Genomic DNA, 15,188 nt, shown 5'->3' with positions numbered 1-15,188 from the left:
TTTATCTCTTCTCTTTCCTATCCAGTTTGCTAGTTCCACAAATAAAGCTTTTGTCACCTTTAATTAGCTCATTGTCCTGATTGCTGTTGAGGCGCTCTACCAACAACTACTTGGATGGGAGATCATCAAGGAATACTGGGGTTGCTATGTAGAGGAAGACAGTGGCAAACCATCTCTGCTCGTCTCTTGCCTTCAAAGTCCCATGATGTGAAACTTCAACGGGATCACCATGAGTTGGCTGCGACCTGATGGGAAACTTTAAGGCCTAGACTTGAATAGCCTAGGCTAGTCTGATCTTGTCAGATCTTAGAAGCTAAGTAGGGGTTAGCTCAGACACCAAGAAAGTCTAAGGTTGCTGTTCAGAGGCAGGCAATGGCAAATCACCTCTGAATATCTCCTTGAGCGCTTTCATCAGCGCTGCCTTCGCACCATCCTCAACATCCACTGGAGTGACTTTGTGACCAACACTGAAGTCCTCAAGCGGGCGGAGGTTACCAGCATTGAGGCACTGCTGTTGAAGACACAGCTGCGCTGGGCAGGGCATATTTCTAGGATGGAAAACCACTGCCTTCCCAAGATTGCCCTGTATGGCGAACTCTCCACCGGTCATCGAAATAGAGGGGCACCAAAGAAGAGGTACAAGGACTCCTTGAAGAAATCCCTTAGCACCTGTCACATCAACCATCACCAGTGGTCTGACCTAGCCTCAGATCGCAAAGCATGGAGGCACACCATCCACCAGGCTGTCTCTTCCTTTGAGAACGCACGCATAGCTGGTCTTGAGGACAAAAGGAGATTGAGGAAGAATCGCACTGCTACAGGACCAACCCTAAATCAGACTTTTCCCTGCAGCCGCTGTGGGCGGACCTGCCTGTCCCACATTGGTCTTGTCAGCCACCAGCGAGCCTGCAGCAAACATGGACTATTGCACCCTTCTTAAATCTTCGTTCGCGAAGCCAAGCCGAGAGAGAGAGAGAGATCTCTTGCATTGGAAACCTGACAGGGTTGACATAAGCTGGCTGCGACTTGGTGGCAAAAACAAAAGCCCCTTTCATTGCAGAGATATGTGGAAACGCATATCTCTGCAAAAAGGCTTATAGACATCACTTAAAATGAAAACTGTGCATTTGATAGGCTGATTGTTGTGATATCATGCTCTAACGACATTAAATTGCTAGGGTTTGTAGAATCTTTCGGGATCAAGTGCCGTGTTCTACTGGAGAAAGTTTTCCTTCCAGACGTTTCGTTCTCAGCTGCGGAGAACATCCTCAGTGGCATTGCAGCCGGAGCAGGCGCTCAGTCCTTCTTGGCTGCTGTGCATTTAGTGCTGATTTAAATTGCTGATTTAGAATTTTAGACGGGGGGGGGCACAAAATCACATCACATGGGCTTACCGCCGTCCAGGATGTCAGGAAGGCAGGCAGGCAGGCTCTCCAATGGAGGGGCCATATAGATCGAAAGGGAGGTTGAATAATTCAGCCTTCCCCTCCAGGCCCCACCGTAGCTACAGGCATGGTGCCACCCCAATTTTGCTGCCATCTTTCCCACAAAAGCTCATCAAAGCAGGCTTTGGAAAGATCGTAGGAAAGATGGGAAAACACACGAGGTGCTCAGAAATACCACAATGCTGTGGGGAATCAGGAAATCAATCCATTTCCCAATACTGTCCAACCTGAAGCAAACAACCCATGTATAAGTGAACTTAGTTTGGGACTTAAATTGTCTTTGAGGGAAACACCAATGCAACTTAAAACTTGGGCTTCTTTGCCATTAAATTTTTATTGTAGAATTTTTAAAACAAACAATACAAGTACAGAAAAAGGGAAAAGAAAAGAAAAGGTGGTGACAAAATATCAATGAAACTTTGGTATTTCTCAGCTTGGGCTTCTTGTTGAATGTGGGTTTAGCTAGATGTTGACTGGGTGTGACTCTTACTCTGGGTTATTTAAGTAGACCTGTGCACCACCTCTCACTATCAAAGGAGGTAACCTATTTCTTTGTGTCTGACCTCCAGGTGCAATGCAGTGTGGGAATGAACATCACAAGTGCTATCATGGCATTAATTGGTGCAGTCTTTTATACAGCAGAGCTGATTATAAATTTATATGATTTAGATTACAATTTGACAGAGGTAAGTGACACATATTACAAAGATCTTTGATTGTTGGAATGGGTTCCAAAGAAGGGACACACAGATGTAGACAGAAGTGAAATCTACAAACAGTATGAACTGTGATTGTTTATTTTACTGCAGCAATTTCCACTAGCATGAACTTCATAAGGCACTTTCTCATTGAGACAGTAGCCCTGTAGTGCACATGTTACAGTGAATAGTTTATTGTACATGGCCATTGGCCATTACATTATAAAAAACACTATATAGAATTTACATTCAAAATACCAAGCTTAAAAGCCAAGTTTTCAGGTTAAAACTGTATGGCGCTTCTAAAATTTCAAGCATACTACATTTTAAATAGTTAAATAATATTAACTATGCTGAACTATAGAGTTCAGTGTGATGCATTAGTAGGAGCCACCTTGGATCTAACTTTTCTAGCTGCAAGTGCAAAGAGTGCTGCCTTACAACATGTTACAGTGAACACATATACATCCTGTCTGTATGTGATTACATCTGTTTGCAGAGCTTTTTTGTAGAAAAAGCCCAGCAGGAACTTATTTGCATTATTAGGCCACACCCCCTGACATCACCATTGTTTCATATAGGCCTTTTTAATAGAAAAGGTACAGTGGAAACATATTTGCATATTAGGCCGCACCCTCTGATGCCAAGCCAGCTGGAACTGCATTCCTGTTCGTTTCTGCTCAACCCCCCCCCCCCCCTGTCTGTTTATAAGAAAGAGCCAACAAGTTGTCACAGACGTCCCTTCTGGGGAGGCTAGCCAGGATCCAGGAAGCCATCAAACTATCCATTTACCTTGGTGGTCAACCTTTAGTCCGCCAGAAAAGGAAAGAATCGTACAGAATTAAAAGATCCAAAGCATTCCATCCTTTTTGTGTTTGTTTTAATTTAAAAGCATATGTTTTTAAAAATAGTTAGCAAGTTTTAAGGATTAAGCATCGATAAAATACAGCAAACTATTCTGCATCATTTCAGGCTTTCTGTCCCTCTAGATGATTCCACCTTCTATTTTAACCTAAAAGTTCATGAAAAGCTTCTATAAAGCTTCACAGAGCAACATACTAAGATAATGTGACTCTGCTGGCATAAATAATTACTGGCATGCATGATCAGCCTCTTCAGTAGGGCTGCCAGGAGACCCAGTTTGGTGTAGTGGTTAAGTGAGCGGACTCTCATCTGGGAGAACCGGGTTTGATTCCCCACTCCTCTACTTGCACCTGCTAGCATGGCCTTGGGTCAGCCATAGCCCTGGCAGGGATTGTCTTTGAAAGAGCAGCTGCTGTGAGAGTCCTCTCCAGCCCCATCCACCTCACAGGGTGTCTGTTGTGGGGGAGGAAGGTAAAGGAGATTGTGAGCCGCTCTGAGACTCTTCGGAGTGGAGGGCAGGATATAAATCCAATATCTTCTTCTTCTTCTGTAGGCAATCAGAAAGGGATGGGGGAGGATTTACCAGGAGCAGGAGGAAAGCCCAGGCAACATCACCAGTGATGTGGCTTTGTCACTTCTGGAATGAACCTGAAATGATGTCATCATGTGTGACTTTGTGGTGATGCTCTGGTATCTGGGCAAAGGTTCATGGAAAAATGAGCTGTACCACAGAGTTTTTGACCAAATACCAGAGAATCACTGTGATGTCGCCAATATGATGACATCACTTCCAGTTCATGTTGGAAGTAATGTAGCCATGTCATCAGCAACATCACCTGGGCCTCCCTCCCTCCCTTGGTACATCCTCCTGCCAGCCAGCTGATTGGGGGTGGGGCCTGGTGGCAGGGGGTCCCCTGCCTCCACGGGAGGGGCTGGTAACCTTATATGTAAGACAAGCACAGTCTGACCTCCAAAAACTCCATGGTCGTATTTTCAGAAATGCTGAGCAAGGCTGAAAGCTTTGAAGCAGGGATGTCAAACATGCAGCCCAGGGGGGCTCCTATCAGGCTCACAAACAACTGGCTGTCGTTTGCTTCCTTCTCCCTCTTTCTTGCTTCCTTCTGCTTCACATCTTGCTTTACCAGGCTTGCTCAATCGCACAGCAGAGCTACTGAGCCAAGCCTCTCTTCCTTTTGTTGGCTGAGGATCCTCCCCCTCTTGGTTCCCTGGGGAAAGAAGGAAAGAGTCTTAGCTTCCTTTGTCCAGTTCCCTGGATCACACAGGAGAGATACAAAGAAAGCACCATTAAGATCAACAAGTGCTAATGTTTTAAGCATGTTTTATTTCAATTTTTTTTTTAAATCTTTGTGTTTGTGTCCTATATAAAGTTTATATCTCTGCTATCTGTCATTACATTTTATGACACACGTGGCCTGGCCCAACAACGTCTCATTTATATGTCAGATCCCGCCCTCATGACAAATAAGTTCGACAACCCTGCTTTAAAGTCCTTAAAAAACAGAGTAGTCATGACATCTTAGATGTTCTAAGGCATCATATTATGGTAGGGTTGCCAATCCCCAGTTGGGGGCAGGTGATCTCCTAATCTTGAGGCCCTCCCCCTGCTTCAGGATTATCAGAAAGTGGGGGCGGGGAGGGAAATGTCTGCTGGGCACTCCATTATTCCCTATGAAGACTGATTCCCATAGGGTATAATGGGGGGCTGTTTTTTTGAGGTAGAGGCACTGCATTTTCAGCATAGCATCCAATGCCTCTCCTCAAAATACCCTCCAAGTTTCAAAAAAGATTGGACCAGGGGGGCCGATTCTATGAGCCCCAAAAGAAGGTTCCCCTATCCTTCTATTTCCAATGGAGGGACAGCATTTAAAAGGCGTGCCGTCCCTTTAAATGTGATGACCAGAACTCCCTTTGGAGTTCAATTATGCTTGTCACAACCTTTCTTCTGGCTCCACCCCCAATGTCTCCCAGCTCCACCCCCAAAGTCCCCAGATATTTCTTGAATTGGACCTGGCAACCCTATATTATGGCCAACCATGACAATGTGTTCACTTTACAAATTGAACCAGGGAGTAGTACCTGGAGAAATGTGCCGTATCAAGCACATGTTCCGCTGTATGCACATTGAATGTAACTTGAGAATTACTCAATACTTCTATAAAGAAAAAAAATCAAGTGTACGCCATCCATGGATTGTGCATGCACTCCCTATTACTTGTGAACAGGACTTGTAAAAAGTGGCAAAGGGCAAAAAGCTCAAGTGGCAGACATAGTTCTCCAACAACAAAGTTCCCATCTTTGGATTTTGTCTGAAGTTTGGGCAAAAATGTCTTTCTGTTCAGGCTCTAACTGTAGAGTCTATAGAAGGGGATTTATCCATTTGGTGCTAAGCATTCTGACCAGGCCTCAGATTCAGTGGGAGCTCACAGGAGTGCAGCTCCTGAACCTTTCTGAGAGTTCCACCTCCTCCTTCCCACCTTGTCCACTGAATAGTAGGTGCAGCTGCATAACAATCCCTGGATGAGTTCCACCACCTATTTTTCTACAAAATGACTCCTGATGCTGACTAGGTAATTTTTAAAAACCCAGAATACTTACTTAACGGCTATGTTTTCACATTTCTTCTTCATGATGAAATGTAGAGAAAGTTCCAGTGAGCTAGTCAGATGGCAACTGGTGGGACTAATTCACCAAATGCTACAGTGGTCCAATTTGAACTGGGACCACATTGTGGGGGGAAGAAGGGCTTTCCGTCTCCCACACCCTATCCTGCATGTCATTTCCCAGTTTGAAAGGGCTCTGGCAGGTGTTACTTGCTCTGTTGCAGGACCCCATCATGACTCACCAAAAAAATCATATCTGTTCTCAGCCAAATGGCCAAGTGTGCAGATAAAGGGGATTTTTTTTAACCTGAGGTAGATAAAATACAAAAATAAAATTTAATGTCTCAAAGCACAGATGAAACACAAAAAAGACAATGACACAAAATGTCCACACACTGCCCACTGGTGCCTCTTTCATGCTTTTTATGTCACAGTGAAAGCATGAAGGAGGCACCAATGGGCAGGGTGTGGGCATTTTAAGTGTCATTGTCTTTTTTGTGTTCCATCTGTGTCAACAGGCTTGCAGTGAAACATTGGAAAACACTAATGAAGTTGGCAGGCATAGACAAGTGTAACTCTACTTTGGGCTGCACTGCAAATATGCTAGGAAGGTCCCTGCCTAGGTTCTGACTATCACAGGTCTTAAATTTTTGTGTTCAAATAGTCATTCATATATCACACAGACACTTTGGTCAGATTATTCAGATTGTCACTACATCCCCCATGTTTTCCCTTGATGAATTTTTCACTTTTGTTTTGAGATCAATTACGCCAGGTTGTGGTTTCTGGGCCACTCATTAATATTTTGATCTGTCAGCAGAACTAATTTGCCAGTGGTGCTTAGCAGCTGATCTAAATGGTTCTATGTTCTGCAGTTCATAGGTTTTGGTCTTGGTCTCCTTCTTCTCATATTCAGTTTGCTGGAGTTTTGCATTACTGTTTCAACTGCTCATTTTGGATGCCAGGCAGCCTGCTGCAAAAATGACATGGTAAGCATTTGATGTTTTGCTACCTTCCTGGAAGATTGAGAAAACAGTGGATTAATTAGTCAGTGTTATATCTCGGTGTATGCAGATTTATTCAAAGGAATTTACTTTCATCAACTATTCAAAAAAGGAGCAGAAGTATTCAAGGTATATTTTTCCTTTTTTATGTTGTGTATGCATGTGTGTGTATATATATATATGATTAATTTTAGCTAAAGTGCCCATGATCATGATGTATTATTGAAGATATATGTAATGAATTTTAATTATTAAAGAACTGTGAAAGATATGCTGAACAGCTTATCCTATTAGCCTTCCAATGAAGTGTATTTTAAATTTTAAAATGGTTTTACAAGATGTTTAAAAAATTTAAAAGAAGCTGCATACACAAAAACTATGTGGAGAAAAAAGGGGAAAGCAAAAAGAGAAAGCTAGGCAAAATAGCTCTAGGGTTATGAGTTCAATTTTCAAATTATGAGATTAACTTTCAAAACTTTCAGGTTCATTAAAATTATGAACCATAGAGAATCCATATCAAAAATTAAATATTTAAAGTTCCCATGGTTACTTATGTAATATTTCTGAATACTTGCAGGTATAATGAAGTAGATTTTTTCTTATTTTTCTAAAATAGAAACAATTGTAATCTATCTCCTCCTCCCTTTTGTATTTCTCCCCCTATTCCTTTTCCCCCAACTTCTAATTTTCCCTGTATGAAAATCAATAAAACTTTGAAAAGATGAGAAAGATGTTTAGGTTGAATCATGACTCACTTGCATCCTGCAAAAATAAGAATGAGCATTAGTATCTCTATATCAGGGGTAGCCAAACTTGCTTAAAGAAAGAGCTGCATAGAATAAATGTAAAAGAAGGGAGGGAGGGAAAGAAAGCAACTTTAACTTTAAATGCATTCTCCAAGCCCCCCCTCCCCATGTTGGTTGGCTTGACTTGAAAAAGGGATTTAAAGAAGAAGAAGACATTGGAAGACATTGGATTTATATTCCACCCTCCACTCAGAGTCTCAGAGTGGCTCACAATCTCATATATCTTCCTCCCCCACAACAAACACCCTGTGAGGTGGGTGGGGCTGAGAGGACTCTCACAGCAGCTGCCCTTTCAAGGACAACCTCTGCCAGAGCTATGGCTGACCCAAGGCCATTCCAGCAGATGCAAGTGGAGGAGTGGGGAATCAAAGCCGGTTCTCCCAGATAAGATTCTGCGCACTTAACCACTACACCAAACTGGCTTTTCTCCAAGTTGGCCAATGGGGCGATGGAGGCTTCCAGAGTTGCACAATATGCATGAAGAGCCACATGTGGCTCCGGACCACAGTTTGGCCACCCCTGCTCTATATCATCTGATTCATATAAAAACAAATGCTGATTCCTAACAGACTGTGGTTCCTAGTTTCAGGGCCAGCTCTCTCACTAGGCAAACTAGGCGGTTGCCTAGGGTGCTGGGAGTGAGGGTGCGCCGAATCAGGCTTCCCCCCCCCCCTCCTGGTGCTGAAGACAACTGTCTAATTTGCCTTCCCCCCCAGCGCCGTGGCCAGCTCCCGCCGGCCTGCTGTGATCCCGCCCACCCCCCCAGAAGCTCGCCCTGCCGCCGCCCGCCCCTGAAGCTAGTCCTGCCACCCCCACAGCTAGCTCCCTCCCTCCCGTCCCCCCGAAATTCGCTCTGCTGCGACCACCAGCTGCCTCTTTCCTGCCCCCGAAGTTTGCCTGCCACCCCCACAGCCAGCTCTCTCCCTCCCATCCCCCCCTGAAGTTTGCCCTGCCACTGCCGCCAGCTCCCTCCCTCCCGTCCCCCCAAAATTCACCCTGCCGCTGCTGCGAGCTTCCTCCATCCCGTCCACCGAAGCTTGCCCTGCCACCCCCACAGCCAGCTCCCTCCCTCCCCCCCCGGCACTCCGCTCGCTCCCCCCCCCTCGCTTGCCATGAGGACACCTTCCTCCAGAGGTCTGTGGGTGTTTTGAAGAGACCTCTGGAGGAAGTTTCTTCCGAAGAAAGAGGTCTCTTCAAAACACCCACACCTGCTGCCTACTCGTGAGTAGCGCCCACACCTACTCGCGAGTAGGCCCGCGGCAGGCACAGGGACTGAGGGGCGGGCAGAGCTGTGCTGCCTAGGGCATCGGAAGGGCTCAGACCAGGCCTGCCTAGTTTGCACATTTTGAACCTGAAACTATTAAAAGCATAATACTGAGCAACAAGAATATGGATGCAATCTCCTGAAAATCCAAAGTCAAAACATGTAATTCAAGAGTACAGAAAAATGTTTACTTTTAAACACAGAAAATGTGCAAAACTCTTATCCTGGTATTATTTTGTTTAACACAACAAACTGGCCACAAGATGGAAGCTGACAAACTGGGCTCTGAAGGCTTATAGTTTAGAGGCACAGCAATGGCCGCCTGAAAGCTGATTGTAGGCATATTGCTTGCTGTGTGGTTGGGGCAAGCATGACTTCCCATTCACTGGGACATGGCCAAATATGTTTCCATGTGTACCGGTCATTAATCTCATCCTTTTTTATCAGCTTATCAGCCTTTATTGCCAAACATAAAAATCCTCATATAGGGACTCAAGGGCCCTGCATAGGAAATCAAACTGAATCAGTATTGCATTAATTTCAACTCCAGCTGTTCTTGCTAGAGCAACATTGTCTCAGTTCACAGCATGACTGCTGGATCTCAAGCAAAAAATTCTACTGGTAGTTCTTGCAAAATCCAGGGCAGCTGACAATATGTCCTTCAGCAAAACATCTGCAGAAACAACAGAGAAAGGCTTCCTTCCTTGTCAGTTTGCCTCACACACACACACCCATCCATGCAAGTGATCTGAGCAAAAATTGAAAATGAGTGTGCTATGTGAGTTCCAAATTAATAAACTCATAAACATGGCTTTATTCCTAAAATTTATTTCTGCTTGCAATGCAATGAGTAAAAAAAAAATGCTTGATACTAGATAAACCTGCTCCATAGTAGAGGATCACCTCTGCAATAGCTAAAGGGAAGTGCAAGTGTATCCAAGCAACCATCTTGGGTGAAGAGGACATAGAAGAAGAGGTAAGACAAACATGTTGATCATTCACAGTGCAATCCTAAACACAGTTATACCCCTCATTGACTTCAACACACTTTGAAGGAAGTAGCTCTGTTTAAGATTGCACTGTCAGTAGCAGGCAAATCTTTATTCTTACCTCCCAAATGACATATGGTACTTCTAAAATAGTTTAAGCATAATAGTTCAGTATAATAATCTTTTGTGTGTTCCCAGTTACAGAGAGTGAAAATTATCTAAAGAAAAAAGGCCTATTCCTCACCAGTGTTTATAATGACAGAGGTGATGCCAGTGAGAATATTTTTAGCAGTTAATGATGTTTCTTTGTTTCAGACTATAGTTGTTGTGCCCTACGCTGTCATCAGGACTGATGAGATTTCTGCTGAAGACATACCTGCTGAAACCAACCTTTCCCCTCCAGCCCATGACAATATGGTTTTTTGTCCTGATGAAGATACTCCCGCTGAAGCCAACCTTTCTCCTCCAGCCCATGACAAAATGGTTTTCTGTCCCTAAGACAGGCTTGGTCAAGAAACCAAAGGAGATATTATAGAAGTTAACAGCAAATTATTTCCTATAATTTTTGCAGAGGAATTGATTGGTCAGGAGCACATGACAGGGCTACAATTTTTTTCTGGGATAATTTATATGATTTTAAGAAATGATAGAAATAGTTTTAATTGCAGGAAGGGTGTTGAAAACCAGATGTGGTGGTATATGAGCTAACCTAAAAAGATATACTGCAAGGACCCTGGGTCTTTTCCTGCTACTACTTTCCCAAAATTTATTAAAAACAAGGAGCAGTGACAGTGAGGACTCCATAAGTAGTAGAGCAGAGGTGTCGAACTCATTTGTTACGAGGGGTGGATCTGACATAAACGTCACTTTGTCAGGCCAGGCCATGCATACTATAAAATGTAATATGAGGTACCGGAGATATAAACTTTATAAAGGTGATTTCAGATGCCAAATGACAATTGGAGGTGAATGACAATAGCAGGTTTCATTGGATTAGGTCTGATAAGGAGAGGGGTAGTATGTATGGAGATACCAGCATTGATAAGGAGACAGGAAACCTAGGTTTCAGTTCCGTCCAGGAGGATTCAGGTCAGGAGGATGCAAAGACTAAATGGACATAAGTCTGACTTTAGAAACAACAACATTAAAAAAAAAAACAGTGGAAGAACATTTAACCCTCCAGGACATTTAGTTGCTGACCTAAGAGTAGCAGCTCTCTTACAAAGAAATTTCAAAGGGAGATTAGAAAGAGAGACTGCTGAGTTGCAACTGATAATGAAGCTTAAGACAATGCATCCTCTAGGACTGAACTGAGACCTAGGTTTCCTGTCTCATACCAACATTGCTATTGACGTTTAGCATCTGAAATCACTCCATTCTTCAAGTTATAAGAACGAATGGACTCACATTCTAGCAGTATCTGAAGAAATGAGCAGTGACAAATGAAAGCTCATGCCCTGCCACAGATTTTGGACTCTTGCTCCTTTCCACTAATAAGGATTACAAACTGTGCTGTTAGTTTCTTTCTTTCTTTTTTGTCATCTGTTTAAACTGGAGAGGAGGTCTCTCCAAGTGAAATAATACGTTGCTTTCAGACTAAGCAAAATCCACTCAGTGCTAGTGATAATAATGAAACAGTTTAAAGAGCAAAGGGGGAGTGAAGAAAAACAGCCAGTGAGGTGGGAGGGAAGAATGGAAGACATGTTGAACTGGGACATATGGAACCATAGATGTATTTTTAATACTTAGCCATCTATCTCCAGTCATCAAACAATGGAATCCAATCCAAGTGTCCTAATTCCTAATCAGGGTCTTTTGGAAATAACATAAAAATGCTTTTATTTTAATTTTCCTTTCCCCTCATCCTAACATGCCACTTCCTTTTTATTTTTGAAATAAAAATAAAAATAATTTCCTTTTAATTTTCCTTTCCCCTTAGCACAACATGCTTCTGCCTTTAACACACATACACATGTGTGTGAGAGTGAGTGAGCGCATGAGAGAGAGAGAGAGAGTCTCAAAGAAAAAGCAGAGCACAATGATCTCAATGTAAATTGTGCTTGTCAGAAGAATCCTCCCTCCCTTGAAGAAGACATGTATATGTACACAAAAGCTTATACCCAAAATAAAACTTTGCTAATCTTGTGTTTTAACAATTTATTGATATTATAAAAGGTTAATGGGAGGGAAGAGGTGAAGATATGGTGATGAGGGTGGAGGGAAAGAATCAAAACATAAAATATATTTCAAGCCAAATCATTTCTCCAATTTCAGCTCTTATCCAGTAACAGTTCTCCAACTTCAAGTTAATAAACCCTGAATCCAGTTTAAGTCAATTATATATTCAGCTATCTACTGCACAGCATCTTTTTTGTAGCTTTCAACCCACGTATAAAAAGGGGGGGGGGGGTTTTGCTGCCTTTTTTCAATGTCTGACAATACATCAATTTTGGCTAGTTCGAAGAATTTTGCAATCAATTTTGTTTCCATTGGTATTTCTGTTTTCTTCCAAAACTTATATTGGATTCTTGCAGCAGTTACTAAATGTATACATACATGTTTAACATCCTTAGCTGCTATATCTGGCATTACATTCAATAAAAAAATTTCTGGCTTAAATGAAATTGTATTTTTATAGATTTCTTGCATCATTTCGTGCACCGGTACCTCTAAGCTTTCCTACAGGACCACCATATATGATAGAAAGACCCCTCCTTACATTTACATTTCCAACAGGAATCAGATAACCCCTTAAACATTCTGGATAGTTTAACTAGTGTTACGTACCACCTAAAAAACATTTTATAAATATTTTCCTTGAATGCTGCCGATTTAGTTATTTTCATATTTGTTAACCAAATTTGTTCCCACTGATACATCTGAAAACTATACCCTAAATTCTGTGCCCATTTAATCATAGATTAAACTTTGCTGATCTTAAAGGAGCCAGGGACATTGCTTTCTCTTGCTCTTTCCTGCCCCTCCCTACCAAAGGAAGAGACCTCAGCCAATGGAGGGATGCAAGCAGGAAGCAGCAAATGAGGGAGCTGTGTGTGAGAGTGAGTGATCAAGCCTAGAGGAAGCTGGGTAAAAGTGCGCTGTAATGCAGCGGCAATAGCAGCAACTTCAGGGAAAGAAGCAGGAGACAGCCAGATGCTCACAGGCCAGATTCAAGCCCTGCAAGGGACAGATCCGTCCTGCATGCTTAACACCCCTGTAGTAGGACATCTTGAGGACTGTACAGCAGCACCCAAGACTACCAGGAACCATGTAGTTTTTCCCCTCTATTGCTACCCACTGCTATGTCAAAACTGGATCTCCTACATACATGTGTCTCTAACACCTGGCTGTAGGAATGATCACTCGACACATGTTCTGAGAGAAAAAGCCTGCTCAGAGGAGAAGAAGCCCTCTGCTCTCAGCAAGGTTCCTTTATTTTTAAGCATGCTGCAATCACACTGAAGTCACCCAAACAGGAAACATCTGCCCAGTTACCAGGAGGTTGTGTCTGTATAGTCTACTAATGCAAACTCAGCAATTATCAGGAATAGATTTATCTGAGGGAGCAGAAATAAAGTTGAACACGGATGTAAGGATCTTGTGCTCTTGTGTCTGCAGATGTAACGGAATCTGGGTGGCCAGACATGATCCTCCCACGCTCCTGTTTCCAGACTATGTGGGGTGCAGATGGTCAGATAACATTACAACCACATGATCCCCACATTCCACTCTTTTTTATTTATTTATTGAAAGCTTATTTTATTAAGGCAATTTTGTGTGGTCATAATTCTGTGTGACCACTCAGGAAAGGAAGTTAAGTGACAATTTGGTTTCAGCATTCCCAGAAGGGAGTGAAATGACACTACAATGGGGTAAGGGTAAAGATGAACCACAGGAGGAGAGATACAGTGATGGGATTATTCATTTACACTGGCACATCTCAGGATCGTTCCATTTAGAGAAGATATGTGTGTGTGTGTGTGTGTGTGTGTGTGTGTGTAGGGGAAAAAGTCACTCAGAGACATGCCTTGGCTTTGCAGCCCAGCCTTCCAGCATGGAGTTTTTTCTGGTCTCCATCATGGGGCCTTTCTGGGCACACAGACTAGCTTGAGAGGGCCCACCATGTCTTTCAGGGCTATCCTCTTTATTTGGCAGCACTCTGGTATCAATTCCCCCCTTTTTTGTACTCCCTAATCCTTGGATGATGTGTGCCACTTTTCATGATACGCTGCCATTCAGATTTCAAACAACCAGGGTTGAGACTCAGTTGGGACAAAAGGAATGTCAACCACCAAAAAGTAAGCTCTACGTGCATGAGGGAAAGCTATGTGTCTTGGTATTGACAATTCTTTATCAATAAACATTACTAGCTATCATTTCAATTTCTAGGCGCATAAGCAACAATGAGGGACATATGCCAATGAGAGGAAAAGTAATAATTCCGAGCATGTGCAATATGAGACATACGTAGGCAAGTTAGACTATATAATGAATTAGCTCATGTACTTTTATGGCAAGCAACTTATTGTGGTAGGGGTGATCAGGATGACACATTCAAACATAGGTGAGAGCATTGCCAGAGATGGGCAGTCCATACTGGCTATATTAACATAGGTGAGAGCATTGCCAGAGATGGGCAGTCCATACTGGCTACATTATTACAATACAAAAACCATTTCCTGACTAATTCCTTGTTCCACTCCTCCCTTAGTCTAACAAAAGGTCTTCTTTCTTGAGTTAATGGAAAGTTTGCATGCTCTATGCATGACAATCTTTTCACAGGCAAATCTGTTTCTATTGCAGTCTAGTGCGGAATCGGCCTCTGTTTATCTCTAACTGGAGAGGTAAATTTTTCAGATAGGCTAGGATCAAATAGCAAAGCCCTTTCTGAAGCTAATTTGCACCCACCCAAGTATGTTATTAGGGGTTATCCATTCCTCTAACTCAAGGTATAAGTATGAGGTGTACAGCTTTGCCACTGATGAGAAAACGCTAATGGCATATGCATAAACTATGCAGGAGCTCAGGGGCTAGAGCCTCCCCCCTGGATTTTCCCAGTGGGGGCTGAGCCCCCTCCAGACAACCAACACAGGACTTGGGGCTTCAAAGGTATGAATGGGGTGATAAATCTATGTGTGATTTTCCCTCTGAGCTGCAAAGTCAGTGGTGTAATGACTTTACAACCTCAGCTTCTTGGAAATTCTAATTGAGCTAAAACAGACACAAATGGAAGCATTCTTATTCCGGATTTAATGTACTATCAAAAAAGTCCGCATCTCAGTCGTGGCAGTTCGGGACACGAACGAGCCAACGACCATTGCCAGATGCTGATGTTTGGACAACCGCATAAAATCCGACATGCATCTGGCTTTCATCCATGCCCATCCCGTCAGTTTATGTGTGTCTGACCTCGGCCGTGTATAGTGCGAATGACTGCAGAAGTGTAAAGGCTAAGAGAGACTGGGAGATGGTCCCCCCTATATATTCTTCTGCATCA

At 43.0% G+C, this 15,188-nt stretch overlaps 1 protein-coding gene across 1 annotated transcript in view; it reads left to right on the top strand.

The window, feature by feature from the left end:
- LOC132589680 (membrane-spanning 4-domains subfamily A member 8-like) overlaps window positions 1-6,629 on the top strand; it is a 59,932-nt gene extending 53,303 nt beyond the window's left edge. The window contains exons 10-11 of the mRNA XM_060262412.1: window positions 2,015-2,131; window positions 6,504-6,629. Of these exons, the coding sequence (XP_060118395.1) occupies window positions 2,015-2,131; window positions 6,504-6,629 (243 nt within the window). The remainder of the gene's footprint in view (window positions 1-2,014; window positions 2,132-6,503) is intronic.
- The last annotated feature ends 8,559 nt before the right edge of the window (window positions 6,630-15,188 follow it).

Source organism: Heteronotia binoei, chromosome 21, assembly GCF_032191835.1.
Source record: "Heteronotia binoei isolate CCM8104 ecotype False Entrance Well chromosome 21, APGP_CSIRO_Hbin_v1, whole genome shotgun sequence".
Taxonomy (NCBI): domain Eukaryota; kingdom Metazoa; phylum Chordata; class Lepidosauria; order Squamata; family Gekkonidae; genus Heteronotia; species Heteronotia binoei.
This window is presented reverse-complemented; position numbering and strand designations above follow the sequence as displayed.